At 43.3% G+C, this 22,737-nt stretch overlaps 1 protein-coding gene across 2 annotated transcripts in view; it reads right to left on the bottom strand.

Annotated features, from left to right (window-relative positions):
- The window catches only part of RNF14 (ring finger protein 14), a 146,230-nt gene that overhangs the window by 1,175 nt on the left and 122,318 nt on the right, over positions 1-22,737 (bottom strand). For both annotated transcript variants that reach the window (XM_086931639.1, XM_086931640.1), the window contains exons 6-7: positions 18,074-18,246; positions 17,609-17,739 (exon numbers count right to left, since the gene is read on the bottom strand). In XM_086931639.1, coding sequence (XP_086787765.1) covers positions 17,609-17,739; positions 18,074-18,246 — 304 coding nt within the window. The remainder of the gene's footprint in view (positions 1-17,608; positions 17,740-18,073; positions 18,247-22,737) is intronic.

The following is a 22,737-nucleotide window of genomic DNA, read 5'->3' as shown; positions in this document are numbered from 1 at the left end:
AGTAGAAAGTATTAACATGCCCCAGGTAAAATAATCGTGTTTATTTAGAAGTATATTCAACTCACTGAAATGTGCCCAGATTTCTGTCAATGGAACAACAGCGCTGAACTTTTAACACCCCCTATGAGCCACCACACCTCAGATTTCATAACACAAAAGTGAAAGATTAGATGAACAAAGTGAGCCTCTGGGTGGGGAAAGGGAAGAGTGGGGTTGGGGGATCACATGAGAGTTTGAGATATACCAACGCAGGAGGACCGCAGTTACAAGTAAGTAACTTACTTCTTCCCAAGAATTGGATGTTCAATAATTTCACATGCACATGCAAGCATTAACTACATTAATACTTAAAAGTTGGAAGCATGCTCACCTGAGACACAAAAGATTACACAGTACTCCTTGAGCCATCAAATAGCCAGCCCCTGGTCCAGGCTGTAAGGTTTGGTGAGGTATATCTGTTCTTCAATGTGGGGGTTTGTGGACATGAAGTAGCACTCCTATGTGCAATGCCTCCATAAGGGACATACTTCTTCTGGAATAAGCAGTCACTTTCACTGCAAGAAGACAATTAGCCTTACTGTGGTGAAAGGTACTAGAGGCAGAGATCCACATCATCGAGCAGTTTTGTAATTGGATGATCTCTTCCAGGTTATCTGAAGAAGGCATAGAGCTGGCCCGAGGTTCTGATTTCTAAATGATGTATATGTGAGACTTTCTTTGGCCAGCAGAAAGAGGTAGGGTAGCATCTTATGGGGGAAGTGAAACTACTGGGTCCAGGCGGTAATGGCCAAAACAAATGCAGAAAGCCTGGAGCCAGGCCATGAGATTCAAGAATTTTAACTTGGGGTGCAAGTCTTGACCTATTGTTTTGATAGATCAGGTAGATTAGGTTTATCTTTAGTGAGCAAACTACAGCAGATTTGTGAAATAATATTGTCCTGGCCATGTACAGGCTAGCTGTTGGAATCAGAGCACAACATTCTTTCTTGGGATAGCTGATAGATAACCTCAGGCACTAAGGAAAAGTGCAGTCAAAGTTATTGTGCCACGAAAAACGCTTCTCCTCTGTCAACTGGCTGTCAGTGTATGCTGGCAAAGAACTAGCTTTTCTTGTTCGGAGGAGCAGGAAAATTATCCAGTTGATGATGAACCCATCGTCTGAAAATCACTTTTTTGGTCTGGAGGCAGTTCCCCTTCATGCCCCCCTCTCTGACATCGTCAGACAACACGGACTCAGCATAGTATCCTACGCCGACGACACCCAGCTCATCCTCTCACTCACCACGGACCCCATCACCACCAGACTCAACTTCCAATAAGGAATGAAGGACGTAGCATCCTGGATGAGCAGCAGCTGCCTGAAGCTCAACTCGGAGAAGACAGAGGTCCTCGTCCCCGGGCCCTCCTCCTCTGCATGGGACAACACCTGGTGGCCCACCGCCCTCGGCAGCCCCCCATCATCACAGACCACGCCCGAAACCTCGGCATCATACTGGACTCCTCCCTCTCCATGAGCCGACAGATCAACGCTGTTGCCTCCACCTGCTTCAACACCCTCCGCAAGACCTTCAAATGGATCCCACCCGAATCAAGGAAGACCATCACCCATGCACTCATAACCAGCAGACTGGACTACGAAAACGCCCTCTACGCCGGGATCAACAAGACTCTTCTCCACAAACTCCAGACCATACAGAACAAACTCATCATCAGCATCCTTCGACACAAACATATCACCCAAAACCTGTGAAACCTCCACTGGCTCCCCATTGAGAAAAGAGTAACTTTCAAGCTACTCATCCACTCCTACAAAAGCCTCCACAACACCGGACCCCAATATCTCAACAGAATCTCCTTCCACGCACCCAAGAGGAACCTCAGATCCGCCAACCTTGCCCTTGCCGAACCCCCGCGAATTTGCAGAGCAAGAACCTTTCCTCTTCCCCTTTCTCAGCCTCTAACTTCCAGAAGGTAATGCTTTTTATCCAAGGGTGGATGAACTGCAACCACCTCAAATTGAACCCGGACAAGACCGAATTGGTCTTGACGGGGGGTGGTTGCAGTCCCTGGTCCCCTCCCTTCTGGCCCTCTGCCCTTGGCCCTTCCCCTCTTCCTGTTTCCAAGGTTAAAACCTTGGGTATTTTCATCAATCCCATGCTTACCCTTCATACGCAGACCAATGCAGTTGTGTCTGCCTGTTTTTTCTCCCTTCGGATCATCCGAAGGGTCGCCCGCTTCTTCTCAACTGCTGCACTCAAGCTCATTCTCATGGCCATGGTGCTCTCGCGCCTTGACTATGGGAACGTCATTTACAACGGTGCGCCGGCCTACCTGCTCCGTCGGCTCCAACAGATTCAAAATCAGGCGGCTCGCCTGATTTACGGACTCCCCAGGTTCAATCATACGACCCCCCTGTTGCAGTCTCTCCATTGGCTCCCAGTGAGGGAGAGGGCCCTTTTCAAGCTTGGATGCATCACCTACCAGGCCAGATCAGGGACCGCCCCCGTTTTCTTGTGCGAAGCCATTTCCCCCTACCTACCTTCCCGAGAACTCCGTTCCACTCATTTGGCACTTCTGTCAGTTCCTCGTTTTAGAAAACAGAAGTCCGGTGGGGCCAGATTTGCAGTGCTGGCTCCTTCCTTCTGGAACTCACTCCCATTTACTCTTAGGTCGTCATCTTCCTACCTGGAATTTCGTAAGCATCTTAAGACCTTCTTGTTTTCCAGATCTGTAGCTGTATAGCCCTCTTCCCCGCATCCACTGGTCTTCTGCTATCTAGCGCCATGAAACCGATTCTGGTATAAGAGCGCTTTATAAATATTTTAAAATTCAAATTCAAATTCAAGAACCTTCTCCTACATCGCGGCCAAGACCTGGAACGGGCTCCCGATCGACATAAGATGCGCCCGCACATCATCAGGAAGACCCTCAAGACCTGGCTCTTCAACTGACCAAAGCGGACACCCCTCCCCTGGCGCCTTGAGACCCTTGAGTAGCGCGCCCTTAAACCCCTGATTGATTGATATATCAGGAAAGAATACAGAAAGATATGGGGCAATGGTGCCAACATTTTGACCTACATGTTGTGTAAAAGAGAGAGGCAACCAGATGTGTGTTGAGATTAATACTGTTGGAACTGTCAATCTGGGATCCATAGTCCACATTTATCCATAGAAAAACACAAGTTTTGTGTTTTTTGACACCATATGTACTGCTGTTGTGTTGATGACAACTCAATTAATTAAAAGTGTCATAAAAAAGCTTTCAGCCAACAATAATTTTTACTTCACTTGCAACAGCTGTTAATTCTTGTAATGCTACAACTTGTACTCCCTTTAAACCACTTTGTGACAAGCCCAATAAGCAATTTGCTGACAAATTCAGAAAATACGTCAAGCTCTGATCCCGAATACCAAATAACCAGATGCATCTGTGTTTGTCAGAGACTCACCAATTTGTAATTAGAACATATTTCAGCTTAATCAGACTGATCGGAGGATGTCAGCTTGCGTCTTAAAAAAAGTTAACCCACTGACTCCATATGAGAGACTGCATGCCGTGCTTGGCTTTTCATACAAAATTCCAAAGTCTTTGCACCCATTATATGCAACCTGATAACTAAATCTATGCAAAGGTCCTTTGTTCCAAAGGGCCTGACTTGCAGTATGACAGAAGCGCGCTCCATCCTACATGACGGATATCCCATCTGCTTTATTACAAGTGCATGGTACCCCATTCACCAAACTCTAAATCAGGCCCCAAGTTACTTAAAGAAGGCTTAGTGACACTATTTTTTAAAAGGAGCCTTAATTCTTTTCTTCTGATGCTGCCAATTTTTTGGCCAATAACTACCTAACAAGTTCTGTTAAAATATAGTAACAAAAGACCACAGTCCAACATGTACAATATTGGGTGGACTTCAATCAAATCCCATTTCTTATCCAGTAGGGTTTCAGACCATGGTGTAGGCGGCTTCCATTCTTGTAATGTTATACTTGTCTGCGGCCTCCACGAATGTGAACCTTGCAATCCTTTTTCAGCGGTTATCCAAAGTGGTAGGGGCTCTAGAATAGTCAGTTAGATGGTTTAAATCTTTCCTGGACCAGTGATCTTAACACTTCAAGCAAGTACCATTTCTATCAGAAACCAGCACTCTTGATTACAGAGTCTTGCCAACAACATCACTGTTCCACCACACTGTTTAATCGATATCTGTGCCACTTTTTCATTTATTGTAACACTGTCATACGTCACTGCAATTTATTGCAGAAGAAATCCAGATCTATAAAAAAGGTTTCTAATGAATCCAGGCCGGGCCTAGATCTGGGACATCCAGAGGTGAATTAACTCTATCCACAAATAAACCACTCCAAAACAATACTTAAAATATTTGGTGCAAAGGGAAGACCTTCTCAGAAGAGCCAACATTTTTTAATTGGATTTTGACCTGGAGCGAGGCAAAAATTCTCTCTGAAGCATCACTCAAGCTTCAGAGTATTGCTGAGGTTAAGTTTTGCTGTTTCCAACTAAAAGGCAAAAACCACAGTACATTTTAGATTGGGGAAGTGAAGTGCTTTAAATATTAACCTTCTCAAAACCTTTCTGGAGAGTTTCTATGTGTGTTGAATGCAATGGTCTAGGATTTTCTAGGCGGAGGAGATGAAACCATGCCCCAGCACCATTTGGAGCACTGCACTGGCTCCCAGTATACAACTACACTGTTTTTCACACCACGTACATTGCATTTAAAAGTCTCAACTAGCTAGAACTTGTGTTCCGTCCTCTAAAGTCACTTGGTACATTCCTCTGCAGGACCTTCATAGTAAAGATAAGGAGTACTAACTGGTATCTAGATTTAAGAGCAGCTGCTCCTTCTCAGTTCAGGCTCCCATTGATTTTTCAATACTCTTTACAGGCATGTATGTAATAATAGAGTCTGTTGGACATTGTCAATAGCGAAAAACAGAATAATTGAAATTTTTGCTACAAGAGCTATTGATAAGGCTACCTCAAATAAAGAAAAGGCTTACGAATTAAGTGAGCAAGTAGGGCATCATTTAGCTATCCGCACAAGAAATCAAAATATTATAAATACTATAAAAGAAATCAAAGATAAAAATAATCTATTAACGCAAGACCCAGAAGTAATTAAAGCTGAATTTCAGGCCTATTATCAAAATCTATATACAGAGACAGATAAAAATCAACATCTAATCAATACATATCTAGACCAAGAACCAAGACCTAAACTTTCACAAAATGATTATGAAAGCCTTGAAGCAGTACCCCAATGGATCGAGATTCTACTCTCTATTAACAGCTTGCCTTCGGGGAAAGCCGCAGGATTGGACGGTATACCGGTCGAATTTTATGTAAAATTTTACAAACCACTTAAAGCAATACTCACGGCTCTCATGATTAAAGTATTCATAACGGGAAAACCACCAAAATCTTGGTCAATGGCAAAAATAGTAATTTTCCCCCAAGAAAACAAGGACCCAACTGAACTCGGATCATACCGCCCCATAACTTTGATTAACTGCGATTCAAAAATCTATTCTAAGATGTTAGCCACCCGATTAGCCCCGATCATCCATAAAACCGTATAGGTACGACAACATGGATTTGTCCCCGGTCGCTCAACTTCAACTACAGACCACATACAAAGGGTGATTACACTCTTCGATATAACAGAGGTCACAGGAGACCCTATGGCACTTATATTATTGGATGCAGAAAAAGCATTCGATAGGGTCTCCTGGCAATATCTTTGGACAGCCATGACAAAGAGTGGAATTGGAGATCAATTCATTAACGCTATTCGGAGCTTATATTATAAACCAGAAGCAGTTGTGATGATAAATGGCGGAATGACGGGCAAGATCAAAGTAACTAGGGGAACCAGACAAGGATGTCCATGCTCCCCCCTATTATTTGCAATATTCATCGATCCCTTTATCAGTAAATTAGAATACAATCAAAACATCTTACCAATAATAACACTGAACGGAAATACTAAAACACTAGCTTACGCCGATGACATCGCGATCACCACAAGCAATCCCTATGTAACAATAAAGCTGTTAGAAGAAGAGGCCTTACGTTTTGGGGAAATCTCTGGATATAAATTGAATGAAACTAAAACTCAGATAATAATCAACAAAAACATCACCTTAAGGGATGAAAGAATAGTGGGAAATGCTACATATCTCGGTGTTAATATTACCTCTAATTTGGATGAACTTGTCAAAATCAACATAGATCCGCTTCTAAAACAATCAAGACAGACTCAGTAAACTAAACAATTTACATCTAACTCTTATAGGGAGATGCAACGTTATTAAAATGATTTATTTACCAAATATTTTATATTTTTTCGCAACATATGCTTAAATTTTGATCTACTAATATTCAAACAAATAGATACGCTTTTTTCCCGATTCATATGGGGATATCAAAAAACACGCAGAGTATAAAAGCATATTTCACTTCCAAAAATGAGAGGGGGTCTTGCAGCCCCAAATCTTAAAATATATTGGTGGGCTACATTGATGAGTTACAGCAAAGGCTTATTCGTGTTGGATGATTCTCCGATTGTTGAAGGGGACGTCCCTACTCCGTGTAGACTTATTCTGGGAGCAGAAACTGGTGATCATTTGTGGCGACTAACATACGACAACCACTTCAAAAAAGTCCGATTTAAAACACTGTTAGGTACTTACAACGCTTGGTCTAACATCCGTAAAATACTAGGAATCGGCAGATACTCTCATTATACTAGTCTCATCCGAAATCACAACCTCCCAGGAATATTTCAGGATACGTGCATGATCAGATGGATCAATACCGGGATTACACATTTGGGGGTATTCTTTTCACTATTGGCCATTAAATCTTTCGAGGAACTAAAGATGGAATTTGGGCTTGAACATAGGGATTTATTTAAATACCTCCAAATTAGAGATTTCATAATAAAAAAAGGGGGAGGCAGGGCTGAGTTTCAGAAAGTCCCGATAATAGAAGCTATTATAAGCAAGATTCCTATCAAAATAGGAGAAATTTATAAAACTTTAATCTCACTGATACCAGATGATCTGGATAGACATAGTCTCAAATGGCAAAACAAACTAAATATTACTATAGACTTCGTACAATCAGCATTTCAATTCTCTCAAATATCACTAATATCCACGAAATTACAGGCTCAATATTATAAGACTTTCTTTCAACTATGTTACACACCATCTCAGATCGCCAAATGGAGTATGGGTAAAGGCACAAATTGTCCAAGATGTGCTACACATGCCGCCGATATAGTACACATATTGGCCGAATGCAATTCACTAACTATTATCAGATCACAAATCTCTAAATTTCTTTCTGAAATTTTTCAAATTCCAGTCGTCATCACGACAACAGAAATAATGCTGGGACTAGAACAATGTCTAAGATCCAGGGAAACTCAGGGCCTGATATCCATATCTATGGCCATCTTCAGGATTTGTCTAGCAACTGGATGGCTGGACCCAACTCCTCCACTATTCCAACAGTGGCGATCAAGACTGCTAGCTAGCTATAGCCTGGAAATAGCTATATAAAGGAAAAAGGGGACACATAGGAAAAAAAAAAGGGTTTCGAGATATGGGGTCCCCTAATTAATTGGATGCAAGATAATGAATCTTGATAGGCAGTAATTAATCTATAAATCGTGTGAAATTAACATGACTTAATAACTTGTAAACAAACGGACGAGCAGGTATGGAAATAGAGAATAAATATCTCTAACTTTTATAATTTATTTATCTAATCATCTAGCTACTTACTCTTTTTCTCCTTTCCCTCTCGTCTATGACTATGTGCTAGTATGTCTTCCATTATCTGTTACTAAAATTTTAGTAAGATCTAAGTGAAATAAGTGTATATACTTATGTTGCTGTAATGGAATTCTTGACCAAAAATGTTTAAAAGCCGGGTGGGCATGGGCTGGGGAGGGATAAAGGGTGGGAAGGGACTAAATTCAAAACGTACTGAATAAAGAATTGTGAGTAAAACTGAGGTATGTAACATGCATTCATTTTGAATATGTGATAATATATAATTCACAAAAACATTGCAGCACACATTAGAGCACCCAATATGTTGACACATTCTAAGCTATACAACACCATATCTTTCTGACTTATACTGAATATTTATCGTGTTAGTTGCTTAACATCCTACTCAGGAGCCCCTACAACAGTTTGTACATTAAGAAACAATAAATGAACAAAATAATCAAACTTTAACTAAGCATAACCAAAAACCTAGTTGTAGGAAAGTGCCCCTTTTTGACATGGTCACCCCCACTTTTTGCCTGGCATTCAATCCAATTTTGACAGAAAGTGGACTGGGTTCCATGTCCCAGTACCAGCTCTCTTTCCTTAAAACTGTACAATTGCCCCCTAATAGGCAATACATTTAGCACCACTGTATGTCCCTAGTAAATGGTACCCCAGGTACCTGGGGCAAGGGTACTAAAGAGGGTCCCTAAGGGCTGCAGCATGTACTATGCCATCATAAGGGACCCCTCATCTAACTCATGCAACTGCCATTGCAGGCTGCATGTCTTGGTGCAGACAAAAGTGAAAACAGGACATGGTACACATCTTTTTGAAGGCAGAATTTGCAACTCTGGGACAGGGTTATGCCCGCTTCCACAGGAATTGGTATTATAGGAGGCGTTGTGACCCAAGGGGTAAGACGCCCATTGGCTACTATCGAATACTATCCTCACACCACAACATTTAGTATTTAGAGGAGCCCCTGACAACAGAAAATCAGATCCTACTGACCTGAAAGAAGATGGATGCTGAAGAGCCACAAAAGCAAGAAGAGAAGACCAGCAACTGACTTGGCGTCAACCCTGTCGGCCTGCTTGCTGTCCTCAACAAAAGCACCAAAGACGACTCGTCTTGCAGCTGCCTGTTCCTCCGAAAGCCTGGGAGGACTTACAGCCGTCACCCAAGATCCAGGAATTCTCGTGGAGTAGCGGAGCTGCTCCACTGCATCCTGCAGGCACCACTGAAGAGCTTCGAGGAATCCAGATCCCCAAAAACCTGACATCGGACAGCACCACTGCACTTGTGCCACCTAGCCCGAGTTGAAGTGTGCCAACTGTGCCAGCATGATGCCCAGACCCTCCATATCTGAAGCCCACCTTTGGTTTATCAACTGTGAACCTTCTGACACCGCCTGCAGCCTCGTTGTGCCAGCCCCTTACACCGAGAGTGTGTCCAGTGACAGAAATCTGATGCCTCAGGACACCTTTAAACCTGGCCACTCGGGCAGAGGAGAATAGGACCAAAGGTGTCCCCATCGTGAGAGCTGAGCCCCTTGGTTGGTTTAGCAAGACCTGCCCCCGAGGCCCAGCCTGCAGCCTCTTTTTGACCAGAACGATCCCTATTGACTTCAACGGGGCAGCCGATACGGTGTTGCACCTCTGCGCCGGGCCGCCACAGAGCTGCCCAAGGTGACCTACTGGTGCTGCCTTGGACCTTGCCCCATACTCACCATAAGTCCAGAAGATTGATCCTGTAAGTCACTTTAAGGTACCCGTTTGCAGTATATGCCTTTCCTCCATAGGATAACAGTACCGCTTTAGATATTGCAGTGTCGACTTTAAATAACTGTGAATATTTCTAACTCAAAACGTACTTACCTGATAGTGAGGATTTTGGTACCTAAATATATATAAAAACACGTGTCATTTTAAAAATAAATAGCTGTGGATCTCCATATTAAGTCATGTGTATTATTTATTGTCTGTGTCATTACAGAAGTTGTCTAGCAATCCTCGATGATAAGCCTAAGGGTTCTCAACTACACTACCCCCAAAGAGAGCACCTTGGGATTGCTAGAGCAAGCCCCTTCCACTTATTAAGAATAGCTGGACTCTTTGCACAGTACACAGGGGCGGCTCCTCAACAATGGTGGAGGAGAGTCACCCCACTGAAAAATAAAAAGATAACAAAACCATTTTATTGTCATTTTATTTTTCTTACCTTATTGCCAGCTGAGGGTAGGGCGTACCATGCTGACGAGCTACATGTCAGCAGTAGGTAGGAGGGGTAGGCACTTATAAGTGCACGTCAGTTTGGCCAGCAGTCCAAGGCGGGCCAAACAGACATGCGCAATTAGGTTTCTCCAACTCAGCTGTGTTGTACAGCCGGGTTGGAGAAAAGCTTGAGGCTCCCTGTGCTTGAGCGAATGAAACCAGCCCGCTCAGGCCAATCTAGGTGCTGCTCTGATGCTAGGTACGCAATTGCAAAAACAACAAGTGATGGACCGAATGTGGATCAATGTCACACATTCCCCCAGTCAAAAGATCTGGGCCTAAATCCATCGTTTTTTTGCACTCCACACCACCCTGGGTTAGACAATGGCGATATGCAAATCAGCTCTGACCCTGTTGTGGGGCACAGGGTGACATTGATCCACATTCGGTCCATCACCTGTTTTGTTTGCAAATTCGCCATAAGTGCGCTGGGGATGCTCAGACGTGGGTCCCAGGCACTCCACACCACTGGAGTCAAGCTAGCCGGGATGATGAGAGGTGTTACCTCGAAAGCGGTCCGGTCCTCGGATGTTTGATTCCGTTCTGGGAAGGACATGGCTTTTGTAGTTCGGACTGGACTGTTCCCATGGGGCACAGGGTCAGAGCTGATTTGCATATCGCCATTGTCTAACCCAGGGTGGTGTGGAGTGCAAAAAAACGATGGATTTGGGCCCAGATCTTTGGACTGGGGTGAATGTGTGACATTGATCCACATTCGGTCCATCACCTGTTTTGTTTGCTGATGCTAGGTACAGCATGAGAGCAGCGTCTGGATTGGGTGGGGAGCCTGTGCAGTGAAGCGAGAGGCAACACTGGCTTTACAGGACATAGTGATCATGTGCTTTGCCAAAAGTAGTGGCAGATCTAGAAATCTGGCAGTAGTTGTACTTATACCCCGCAAATTCAAATTACATGGAGGGGCCCACCCATGCTCCGGACCCTGTCAAGAGCTCTCAAGCCAGGGGCTTGTTGCCCGAGCACACTGCCTGGGGGAGGACCTGGAGCTCGGACCACCAGCTCCGCGGGGGCTGCAAGGGGCTATTGCTACGCCATTGCTGCAAAGTACTTGTGCCCTCTGGGACATCTTTCAACGGCACTGCAGCCCACAGGGACCGGTTATATGCGGTCTGCGAGCAATGGAGGGCACTTCAAAGGATTCGAGGAAGAAAGTTGAGAAACATGTTCTTTTGTACCTGCATAATAAATAAACTCCCATCTTGAACGGTCTTCCAGAAGAGCACTGTTTCTGGAATAAATTGACCACCCATCCATCAACTGAGTGATTGTTACTTTGCAGCTAAGTAATGGAATGTCACATCTGGCACCCCAGCCCACCCTGGTCAGTTGGTATATTCTAATAAGCCAGGTACCAAAATGGGTATGGTTTCCAAGATAGTGACGATATTTGTGTCTAAGCCTCAGTGAGAGGCATGTCAGTAGACATGCGGATTAGGCTAGATTTGCTCCAATTGATTGAACGTCCTGACAATAGGTCTGTTAAATTTAGGATTTTAAATACTTGCCATAGATTGCCCCAACCATCTTTCATAAATAGTAAAATATTGGCGTATCAGGAGATCTCATGTATCAAAGGAATACGGTACCCCATTCCTTGCTGCCCTTTCTCAGCGTTACAGAAAAGGGTATCAATGCTGGGAGAAAGAAGATTGGAGATAGTGGGCATCCCTACTGCCTTAATATTGTATGTCTCAGAATTTGACTCACTAACCTGAACTCAAGTCGAGAGTTTTGTATATAGCAATTGAATCCTTCTCATCATGGAACTGCCTATTCCGCAGGTATCTCCAGCCCAATGCGTCAAAGGCTTTCTCTACATTAGTGAAAAGGGATTTACACCGAGGCTCTCATTTATAGCTACCTCACAGTACCACACATTACCCACTCATGCGGTTTTAACAAATCCGCTATGTATGGAAAACCAAATCTCTTCTTCAGGATGCACATTTCTGGCACTTAGAATGACTGCACAGTAAAGCACTCAGTCACCAGACCTTTTCTGTGACCAGCGCTGTATGCAGGGATCATGATTTGCACATGTGGGACACGAACTCAAAAGGCGAATGTGTGCAAGGCCTTGTTGGAATTACATTGGTTTCATTCTTGTAGTTAATATAAAAAGCAAGTGCACAAAAGACGAAAGTTTTTCACACCAGGGCACTGACTCTGAAGCTTTGAAGGATGCCTTTGAAAAAAGTGCTTTGGTGGTTGTGAGTTTGAATCTTCTGAAGGCCGTGGTGTGGTGAAGACATAGGATATACATTTATGTCGGGGATCAAATAAGTTGTGAAAATGTGTAATCAAGCCAATCACCGGAATCAAACTTTTTTCAGAGGTAAGTTTTCTTAGAGGTGAACCAGCATGCCAGTAGAAAGAAATCTTATACTTTTTAGGTATGTGTCAACTCTGAACACAAAATATACATGCCTATACACACGCAACCACCAACTGTGAAAAGGCAGGTGAAATATGCGCACCCACCAATGGAGGGCAGCGCTTCCAGCAATCACAGATGGGAAGCTTTAAAACAACCGGCCTTTCTACACGTTTCTCACTTTTCCCCTATAAGTTTGCTGCATTTCCGGACAGTTCACCGCCCTTTCACCAGAGTGAACCTGGGTAAAATATGAGGGGGGAAAGGTGAAGGGCAACTGCATTTTTCCATTGTATTTTCCCAATAAAAAGCGAACTTCCACAACTTTAAAATGGGTGCGCTCCCAATCACGTAGAATAGTTGCTGGGTAGTTAGAGATGTATTCCAACCTGAAATTAATGCGTTTTGATTTTTATGCACCAAATGTGGCTTCAGGGGAGTAAGGTGTTTGCCAGAATTTTTTCTAATCCTATATCAGTCTCCAAAATGGAGACGAGGCGGAATGAAGCCATATCAAGCATAACTCACTGAGGTCTTAGTAGCGAGACCGCCAGGGCTTCATTGGCCGTTTCAGGGAGATAATCATGAAGCCATATCAAGCATAGCTCATTGAGGTCTTAGTAGCGAGATCACCAGGGCTTCATTGGCCGTTTCAGGGAGATAATCATGAAGCCATATCAAGCATAGCTCATTGAGGTCTTAGTAGCGAGATTATCCGGGCTTCATTGGCCGTTTCAGGGAGATAATCATGAAGCCATATCAAGCATAGCTCATTGAGGTCTTAGTAGCGAGACCACAAGTGCTTTGTTGGCCGTTTCAAGGTGATAATCATGAAGCCATATCAAGCATAGCTCATTGAGGTCTTAGTAGCGAGACCGCCAGGGCTTCATTGGCCGTTTCAGGGAGATAATCATGAAGCCATATCAAGCATAGCTCACTGAGGTCTTAGTAGCGAGACCGCCAGGGCTTCATTGGCCGTTTCAGGGAGATAATCATGAAGCCATATCAAGCATAGCTCATTGAGGTCTTAGTAGCGAGATCACCAGGGCTTCATTGGCCGTTTCAGGGAGATAATCATGAAGCCATATCAAGCATAGCTCATTGAGGTCTTAGTAGCGAGACCACAAGTGCTTTGTTGGCCGTTTCAAGGTGATAATCATGAAGCCATATCAAGCATAGCTCATTGAGGTCTTAGTAGCGAGACCGCCAGGGCTTCATTGGCCGTTTCAGGGAGATAATCATGAAGCCATATCAAGCATAGCTCATTGAGGTCTTAGTAGCGAGATCACCAGGGCTTCATTGGCCGTTTCAGGGAGATAATCATGAAGCCATATCAAGCATAGCTCATTGAGGTCTTAGTAGCGAGACCACAAGTGCTTTGTTGGCCGTTTCAAGGTGATAATCATGAAGCCATATCAAGCATAGCTCATTGAGGTCTTAGTAGCGAGACCGCCAGGGCTTCATTGGCCGTTTCAGGGAGATAATCATGAAGCCATATCAAGCATAGCTCATTGAGGTCTTAGTAGCGAGATCACCAGGGCTTCATTGGCCGTTTCAGGGAGATAATCATGAAGCCATATCAAGCATAGCTCATTGAGGTCTTAGTAGCGAGACCGCCAGGGCTTCATTGGCCGTTTCAGGGAGATAATCATGAAGCCATATCAAGCATAGCTCACTGAGGTCTTAGTAGCGAGACCGCCAGGGCTTCATTGGCCGTTTCAGGGAGATAATCATGAAGCCATATCAAGCATAGCTCATTGAGGTCTTAGTAGCGAGATCACCAGGGCTTCATTGGCCGTTTCAGGGAGATAATCATGAAGCCATATCAAGCATAGCTCATTGAGGTCTTAGTAGCGAGATCACCAGGGCTTCATTGGCCGTTTCAGGGAGATAATCATGAAGCCATATCAAGCATAGCTCATTGAGGTCTTAGTAGCGAGATCACCAGGGCTTCATTGGCCGTTTCAGGGAGATAATCATGAAGCCATATCAAGCATAACTCACTGAAGTCTTAGTAGCGAGATCACCAGGGCTTCATTGGCCGTTTCAGGGAGATAATCATGAAGCCATATCAAGCATAGCTCATTGAGGTCTTAGTAGCGAGACCACAAGTGCTTCGTTGGCCGTTTCAAGGTGATAATCATGAAGCCATATCAAGCATAACTCACTGAGGTCTTAGTAGCGAGACCGCCAGGGCTTCACTGGCAGTTTTAGGGAGCTAAGCAATCTCAAGAGCAGCGTTACATAGTTGCAATAGCTTTAGTACCAGAATTTCGGAGTACGGTCAATAACACTCAATTGGCATTCAATTTGTCTCAGGGCTATTATTTCACACTGGGCTCAAGTGAAAGCCCCTTATCTCCTCGGCTGTTATAGGCTGATCTGATAGTCCTGAGTTCCACGTCTAATCTAGGGAGAGCCACCAAGTCAAGGATTATACATATAGCCTCACTTGAGCCCTAATGTGTATTTCTATGTAAGGTAGGACAATGGTCAAAGCATGCTTGTGTCATATCAGTTTGTCTGTCAAGAATACAATCTAGTTTGTCTCGGATTACGGTGACTGGGGGCACGTCCTTTCAGGTTTGGGTAGCCTGGCCCAACAGCCAGGTAGGCCACTCCTACACACACTGTCTGGGATGTGGGTCGGTCCTGTTCAACTGCCTGGATCACTTCTCTACTCAGCCCAGAGTTATGTTCCCAGTCTAGGCTGCAGTGCAGTTCATGTGATTCCAGGCAAGCGCAGCTGAGACTGGGATACTGCTGCATTTAGCTTTGCTCTCTAGCCACCGTTTTAGTTTCAGCCTCGAGTCAAGTTGCTGTTTTGAGGGACTCCGTAATGCTCCTGATTTTCAATTTTCCAACTGATAAGTCTCCAGTCTCCACAACCTGAGAATTTTTGCAGGGGTTTGGGTGCAGTATTTTCCCAATACAGGAGGATGTCAGATTGGGGCAGGTCAGCGGGAGCACCCTCAAAGTGGCGCTACCCAATTGGCTGCTGGCCACGGCCCCCCACACCAGTGAAAGGCTCCCATGATATGGAATGCACTAGACTTCAGGCTGTGAACCTAATTGATAAGCTTCAGATAAAGCTGAAGATTTACCTGTTTCGCCAGACAGTTTTTAGTAACAGCATCAAAGGGCCCTTTGGGGTACTGGTGCTTTAAAAATGCTATTAGTTATTCACTCGGTCAGTGGACAATTGTTGCGTGTAGTTTTCTATACATGCATATAGTGACTGCTCAATCTCATTCCATCTTGTTGCAAGAGAGGAACAGATGGCTGAATGCTGAGTGATAAAACAGACTGACATATGTAATCCTCCTTGCCCAATCAGGTTCTACTGTGCCTAATCCTCACCGGCCGTCTGCAATACTTTCAACAGAAGCAGACTCAGTGGAAACATGTACAGCAGGCCATGAGACTAAATGACCTTCAAGTCTTCACCAAGGGAATCATTCAGAGGGAAGTGTATGGCTAAAACCAGAAGATACTTCCCATATAGAGCCATGGAAAAGAGATTCACAGATGCACACACCAATCTTCATCACTTTGGGGTGAAGAAACCACTCATGGCCCTACAGCGAGAGAGGACTTAGAGCCAACCCTCTCATGCTGAAAGACTCTGCAAAATAAGTTATTTTCAAGAACATTCCCCATCACTGCACAAACTACTAGACAAATTACCTAGCCAGACAGAGTTCACAAGCCTGGCCAGCCATGCCTGTTGTTGGAATGGATTGTGACAGAGATTTCTGACAGAATCTGAAAGACACTCTCCTGAATTCAAAGATGGAAGGGAGAAACAGCTTATTGTCAAGGATGAGACCTCCACCCCGACTCAAGCAAATGTATGAGCAGATCCTACCCTCACATGGACCAAAGGACATGTACCATCATGTTGCCCAAATGAGCACCCCTGCCCAGTGAGGACTCCATGACCATGGTAGCTTGAGTCTTCAGAAGGCTGTACAGATTAACCATTTCAGGGGAGGGGGATGCACCTGTGCAGATCATGTTGACCCTATGGAGAAATCTGCAGCTGACCATAGTGACTGCCACGAGGCAGGAACCAATGCAGTTGCAAACACCACAGGAAGGTCCTCACCTGTCTCTGGTGTGTAGAACCAACAGGGTGCATGAGGGCAGGCAGATGTAAGACCGGCAGAACCGGGAGTTGTGTCCAAGTCAGAAACCTTAGAAAACTCTGAATATCCATGATCCTATCAGGACGAAAATCCTTTAAGAGGATAGAGTCCAGGACCCCCCTAAACCCCTACAAAGGTCAATCGATGTGTCAGAGTATTATAGGACTTCTGGTAGCTGATAATAAAGCCCAGGTCATGAAGAGGAGTCATTTTGCACTGAAGACACATCTCAACGAGCATCTGGGGCTCCGCGTTTTGAAAAGACAATTGCCCAAGCTTGGATATACCGTGATAAAAATATTTTCTTGCTGCACCTAGGGTAGGGCTTGGAATCTGAGATTTACTGACGAAACATTTGACTTAGTCACCGTCAAAATCTGAGGAATTTTCATAGATGAAGCAGAAGAGAGCGAAGGGCTGAGAAGTGAAAAAATAGGAACGGATGCCAGCATACTGGCAGCCCCCTAATGAAGAGAGACATTGTCATGTTTTAGAGGAAACGGTGCGGTTAAAGCTACACCTGGATGGAGCGTTATTACCGGGTAAAAGTATTCCAGAGCAGTCTGACATCTGAAAGGATATTCATAAGGAGAGAAAACTGCAGGAAGATGTATCCATTAGAAATAGGAGTATTTAACAATTTCTTGAACATAGGATAATTTCATATTGCAGAAGTTTACTTCTAGAACGTACCCAATCTGGGACTTTCTCCCCATCTTTCACTGAGCAAGCATTTCCTTTTTTTAACATCATCTTCTCCTGTATTTTTTAGGTTTTCACAACAATTGTGTAGTTTTGTTATTTTTAGGATGCAAGATGTTTATGTTTTAATCTTTAACTGTAAAGGAGCTAAATTCAAAGAGTCTTTAAAAACTGAAAATTATGACTTTGACTGAGGACATTAGAATACAGAAAAACAACATCAGGAGCGCTGTTCCTTTAAATAAATAGAAAAAAGGGATTGGTAATACTCACTGATTAAAGCACCCTGATCCTGGATCGTTGAAATGAGAGTATGGATTGACTCTAGACAAGGAACCCATGCAGATCCAGCAGAAGTATTGTGTGCACCCAGTGCAGGTCATCTTGTTGCAGCCATCGATTTTCTGCCAACCCAAAAATGTAGTACACACAAGAAACTTGTTAAAATACCAGTAACATTTTGGGATTCACAAAGCACTTTTAAACCTTGCTGGTTGAATGTGTGCTTTTTTTAAGATAGCGCAGATGGGAAGCATGAGTAAACCTACAAGTGACATGCGAATTTCTTTCACATCATGGGAAGGGTTTAAGAGAGGGAGGAGAAACAGACAGCAAAATATAGCACAGCAGAGGTTAAGAGGACAAGCATGCTGTGAATGCTAAATATTTGGTTTGCTTATTATTTTACAATTTAGCCCTACAATACTGATCTTTTCCCATATGTCTTCCTGATCTCACCTGGATATGTGTGCCACAACGTGGGCAGCCCTTAGAGTTCTTCTCCAGCCAATCTTTACTTTCCATTTCCTCTACAGCTTTCTGGATCACCCTCTTGCCATAACGTTTCTCCAGAAATCTTTTAGTAGTCTCATCAGCTTCTAGGTACTCGTTGCGCAACGCTATTAGCTTTTCTTATTAAGAAATACACAGAAAACAAATTAAATACTAGAGTTAAAAGAGATAAAAGTTCAAGTCGATTCTTCACGTCTACTCATTCAGTTCCTAAACTGCAGGACCCCAACATAGATTTTTAAAAGAGAACACTCACACTTTACATCTGTTCAACTAGCCTACTTTACACGTTCTTACTAAAGGAAACAAGCAATGGCAAAAATCAACATGTTTGGCTATTTCTTATCAATGAAAGTGTTGGTTCACTGATTGGCGAATTTGTGTGTATGAGTTAACGGCTGGTTGAATGACAAAGTGCATGAATGATTGAATGTCGGAGTACGCAGATTGAGGCAGACAGGTTACACCAATCTTCCAGGCTGAAGCATCAGACAGAAATAGTGACAATGTTAGAAAATTTCAAGAATGACCAGTAATAACCCAATTCAAGCATTACACAAGCCAATGTGAGCACTACACTTGCACCAGGAATGAGAAAAGTACAGTATGAATTACCATTGTTATGTCAGTACAAGCACTAACCATGGTGTGGGCACCAGTGTGCCGCAAGTGCGAACAATGTGCCATGAGTTACCACTTTTATGCATTTTCAGATTCAAATTTAAGGTACGATGTAATATTTAATGCATGTTTACAGGTACATAGGGTTAATTGGGTCTCAGAGAAATAACTGGGCGCTCTGCCTCAAGTATACGCATCTTGTATATAGAACTAAATGACTGTGTGGTGCAACTGGCGAGCGGGAAAACCCTCGGACCGCTCAAAAGTATGTCTATCAAAACAGACACACTGATAACTTATAACAACACCTGCCTCTGCACACACTAACATTATTAATAACATTCGTATATGTTTAAGACCAAAGCAAAACCATAGAGCCAAAGACAGCAACATTGATGGATTTCTTGAAGCTATATTTTCAAGATTTTAATAGTTCCACACTAGCCGACACGTGTTTCGTCGCGTTAGGAACAGAGTATTCGCAACTCCTCAGGGCTTTTATTTTGCAACAAGAAACTGGTATAGGTCGCTCCACTGGTGATATCTCCGACCCGGCAGGGCCCGTGACCATCTGGAGTTGCGGGCAACAAAATCCGAATAGCCCAACGGACATTCACAGATTCCTTGTGTTCCCTGGTACAGTCCGTAAAAAACACCGTAAATCTGTGGTCTCGGGGTGACTATCAGTGTTGGTTGTTCTTAAAACGAGTGATTCTAAGTGCAACGACCCAGGAGACCTTCCTTATGTCAGGAGCGGATAACCCCAATTTAAAACACTGCGCTGTGTTTGCCGCGTCCAGTCTCCCCAGGTCACCGTGTTCCGTGCGTTCACAGCGCAGTGTTTTAAATTGGGGTTATCCGCTCCTGACAGAAGGAAGGTCTCCGGGGTCGTTACACTTAGAATCACTCATTTTAAGAACAACCAACACTGATAGTCTCCCAGAGACCACAGATTTACGGCGTTTTTTTACGGACTGTACCAGGGAACACAAGGAATCGGTGAATGTCCGTTGCGCTATTCGGATTTTATTGCCCAGCAACTCCAGATGGTCACGGGCCCCGCTGGGTCGGAAACATCACAGGTGGAGAGACCTAGACCAGTTTCTTGTTGCAAAACGAAAGCCCTGAGGAGTCGCGAATACTCTCTTCCTAACGCAACGAAACACGTGTCGGCTGGTGTGGAACTATTACAATCTTAAAAATATAGCGTCAAGGAATCCATCAATGTTGCTGTCTTTGGCTCTATGATTTTGCTTTGGTCTTAAACATATACAAATGTTATTAATAATGTTAGTGTGTGCATAGGCAGGTGTTGGTATAATATTTAATGCATGTTCAGATATCTACTCAGATGACTTCGGTGCTGGTCCAGTTCTATACTAATCAATTGCAAACTTTGGCCACTAGGCCAAGTATGCAGCATCACTCATAAATTCTTTGTGCACGCTCATATATACCCCACCCAGTAATCATCAGTGCATTTTCAGATCTGCACCATCACTATCTAGCTTTACGTCATCACAACAGTAATAATCAGGGCATGGTAATATTTCCATCAAAGCCAGCACAGAGCTCACTCTTAAACTCTCCCTCCGCTCCAAATCAGGCAAGTATTATCGGACAGTGCACACCTATAGGATTTGTAGCGGAAGCTGAGCGGACAATGGGGTCTTCTTGCACTGCCCAGGCTCCCAATCATTATGGATGTTTTCCTGAGGCTTGGCAGTGTGGTATGCGCGTAGGCATTAATTGCAAATGCACTGGAAAAATTATCACTATTTGACCTCCCCAAAATTGACGTTACAGTGGGGCCTGACGATTCCAGGGGCACGGAAGTTACAGGAGTTATACGTTTCTGGAGGAGTAGGGTGCAGCAATGTGTGTCGTTGTGCTGATTTCATCGGTCTTCCATAGCCATAAATGAAGACCCTGAATTCAAGTTACTGGGTACTTTGGAATTTCCAGGCCGCTCTTAGAGAGGGTCTAAATGCTCCAGAATCAGGAAAGCTAGCCTAAGCCATTGCAACCATATTTTAAGTAGTAGGAGACAGGCTGATTTTCCCTAAAAAGTTCCTACGTGACCCTAAGCAAGAGCTCTTGATGAACAGGACAGCAAAGGCCCATCTCTACCAGGGTAGATGTTAGCTTCAGTGCCGGCAGACTGCATCAACTAACACCATTTCCACCAAGACATTTCTAGTCAAAGTTAGGGGAGTGTAAAATTACTGGTTGGCTGGTCCTTGAACCATAAAATGCAGATGAAAGCATCATAGCGGGTGATATCTCTACATTGGTAAGTGACAGCAGTATGAGACCAAGAGCCCAGGAATCAGGGCACTGCGCATTTACGTAGTAGGGATGCAGGTTGATGTTTCCCTATAAAATTCCAACAGGGCCCCATGGTCAGAGTTTTTAGATGACCAAGATAGGCAAAGTCACCTTTTTAATTGTAGGTATCAAAGACCCCCTGTAAAATTGATTTCACAATTCCTAGGGCAGGGCAATAATGCAATAGAGAATAAATTCCTAGGCAAAGAACAATTTCACTAATATCAACATAATCATACAAACAAAATTATAAAGAACTCAGTGTAACGACCATGAAATACATATATATGTCAGTCTTTATTTTCAATTAAACAATCAATAACAATATAAAACCAATTTTATAAAAAGGACACCAAAAAAATGGTAACCTTGTTTTTTTTTTTTTAAAGTGTATTACTACATCAACAATAAATCAATTTTACAAAATATTGCAATGATATACAAAAATTACAATAAAAAATAATCTGTGGCAAGAGATAAGTCTGGAACGCACGTTTCGCCACACTTTGCGCCTTCGTCAGGAATGCCACAATTTACTAAATAAGTTTTATGACTGGCTTTCTGCTTGATATGGGCCAAATAATTGACTTTGATGTACTCGGCATATTTAATCGTTAATCTCCAGATTGTAGATATAATATAACACTTCTTTTCTCAAGAAAAAGATTCTTTCTTGAGAAAAGAAGTGTTCATATTTAGTTCGGACATTTAATGCCAGTGTGACACGAAGTTTACATTTGAGACCATTTGTGGCTGGCAATTATGATAGCATCGTAAAAATAGAAATAAGGAATTCGAAAAACAGTTTTCTCAAATATTGAAATAATTCAGTCATTGGATCATCACTGACCCTATAGGAAATATTCTAGACAAACTCATAGATTAATAGATCTATGTCTTGAAGCAGGTGTTGCCTAGAAAGTTATATCTACAATCTGGAGATTAACGATTGAATTTGCAGAGTTATTCTCACTGGCCGCGATTCCAGAGACTCACTCTGTGACTTGTGGCATCTACTGTAACCCAATCATAATGCTGTAACCCAAAATCTGAATGGAAAATTCAACAGGCAATGGAGGCGTAGAGCAGAGTTTCTGTGCTGCACATTGGGCTTCAAGGGAGAATTGCTGGTGGTCCAGATTTTGTTTTGGCATTGTGTTGTGGTGGCAGGGTCTGCTGATTTATATCCCTTCAGAGTAAAGGCACGGTGGCACATTGATTACGTATACACCAACTGCAGCAGCACTGCATGGCATGTGGGGGGATGTGTGCTTTTTAATACAATTCCGAGACAGTATTTCGTTTCTTATATGGTTTCATACGGCTCCTGATCAAATGTTTGCTGAAATCCTGTATGAAGGCTCTACTCTTAAAACCTTCTATCCAGGATCTCTTGCCAGAGAAAATTAACTTCTTTATCGTGATTATATCTCTAGGAGGAGCATGGAGATGAAAGTTCCACTCTTTCTGTAACATGATTGTATCTGAACAAGGAAAAAAACAGTCTCATGTTTTCCTAGATGAAGAAACTGCACAAAACCTGGAGGTTAAGTTTTACAGGAAAAGAATGATTACTTGTTTTCAGTCTACTCTGCTTTCTGATCACCTATCACCTTAGATGGTGTCAAAGATGATCTGACCACACAGATATAAGCAGCAAA

Source organism: Lissotriton vulgaris, chromosome 7 (genome assembly GCF_964263255.1).
Source record: "Lissotriton vulgaris chromosome 7, aLisVul1.2, whole genome shotgun sequence".
NCBI classification, from domain to species: Eukaryota; Metazoa; Chordata; class Amphibia; order Caudata; family Salamandridae; genus Lissotriton; species Lissotriton vulgaris.
This window is presented reverse-complemented; position numbering and strand designations above follow the sequence as displayed.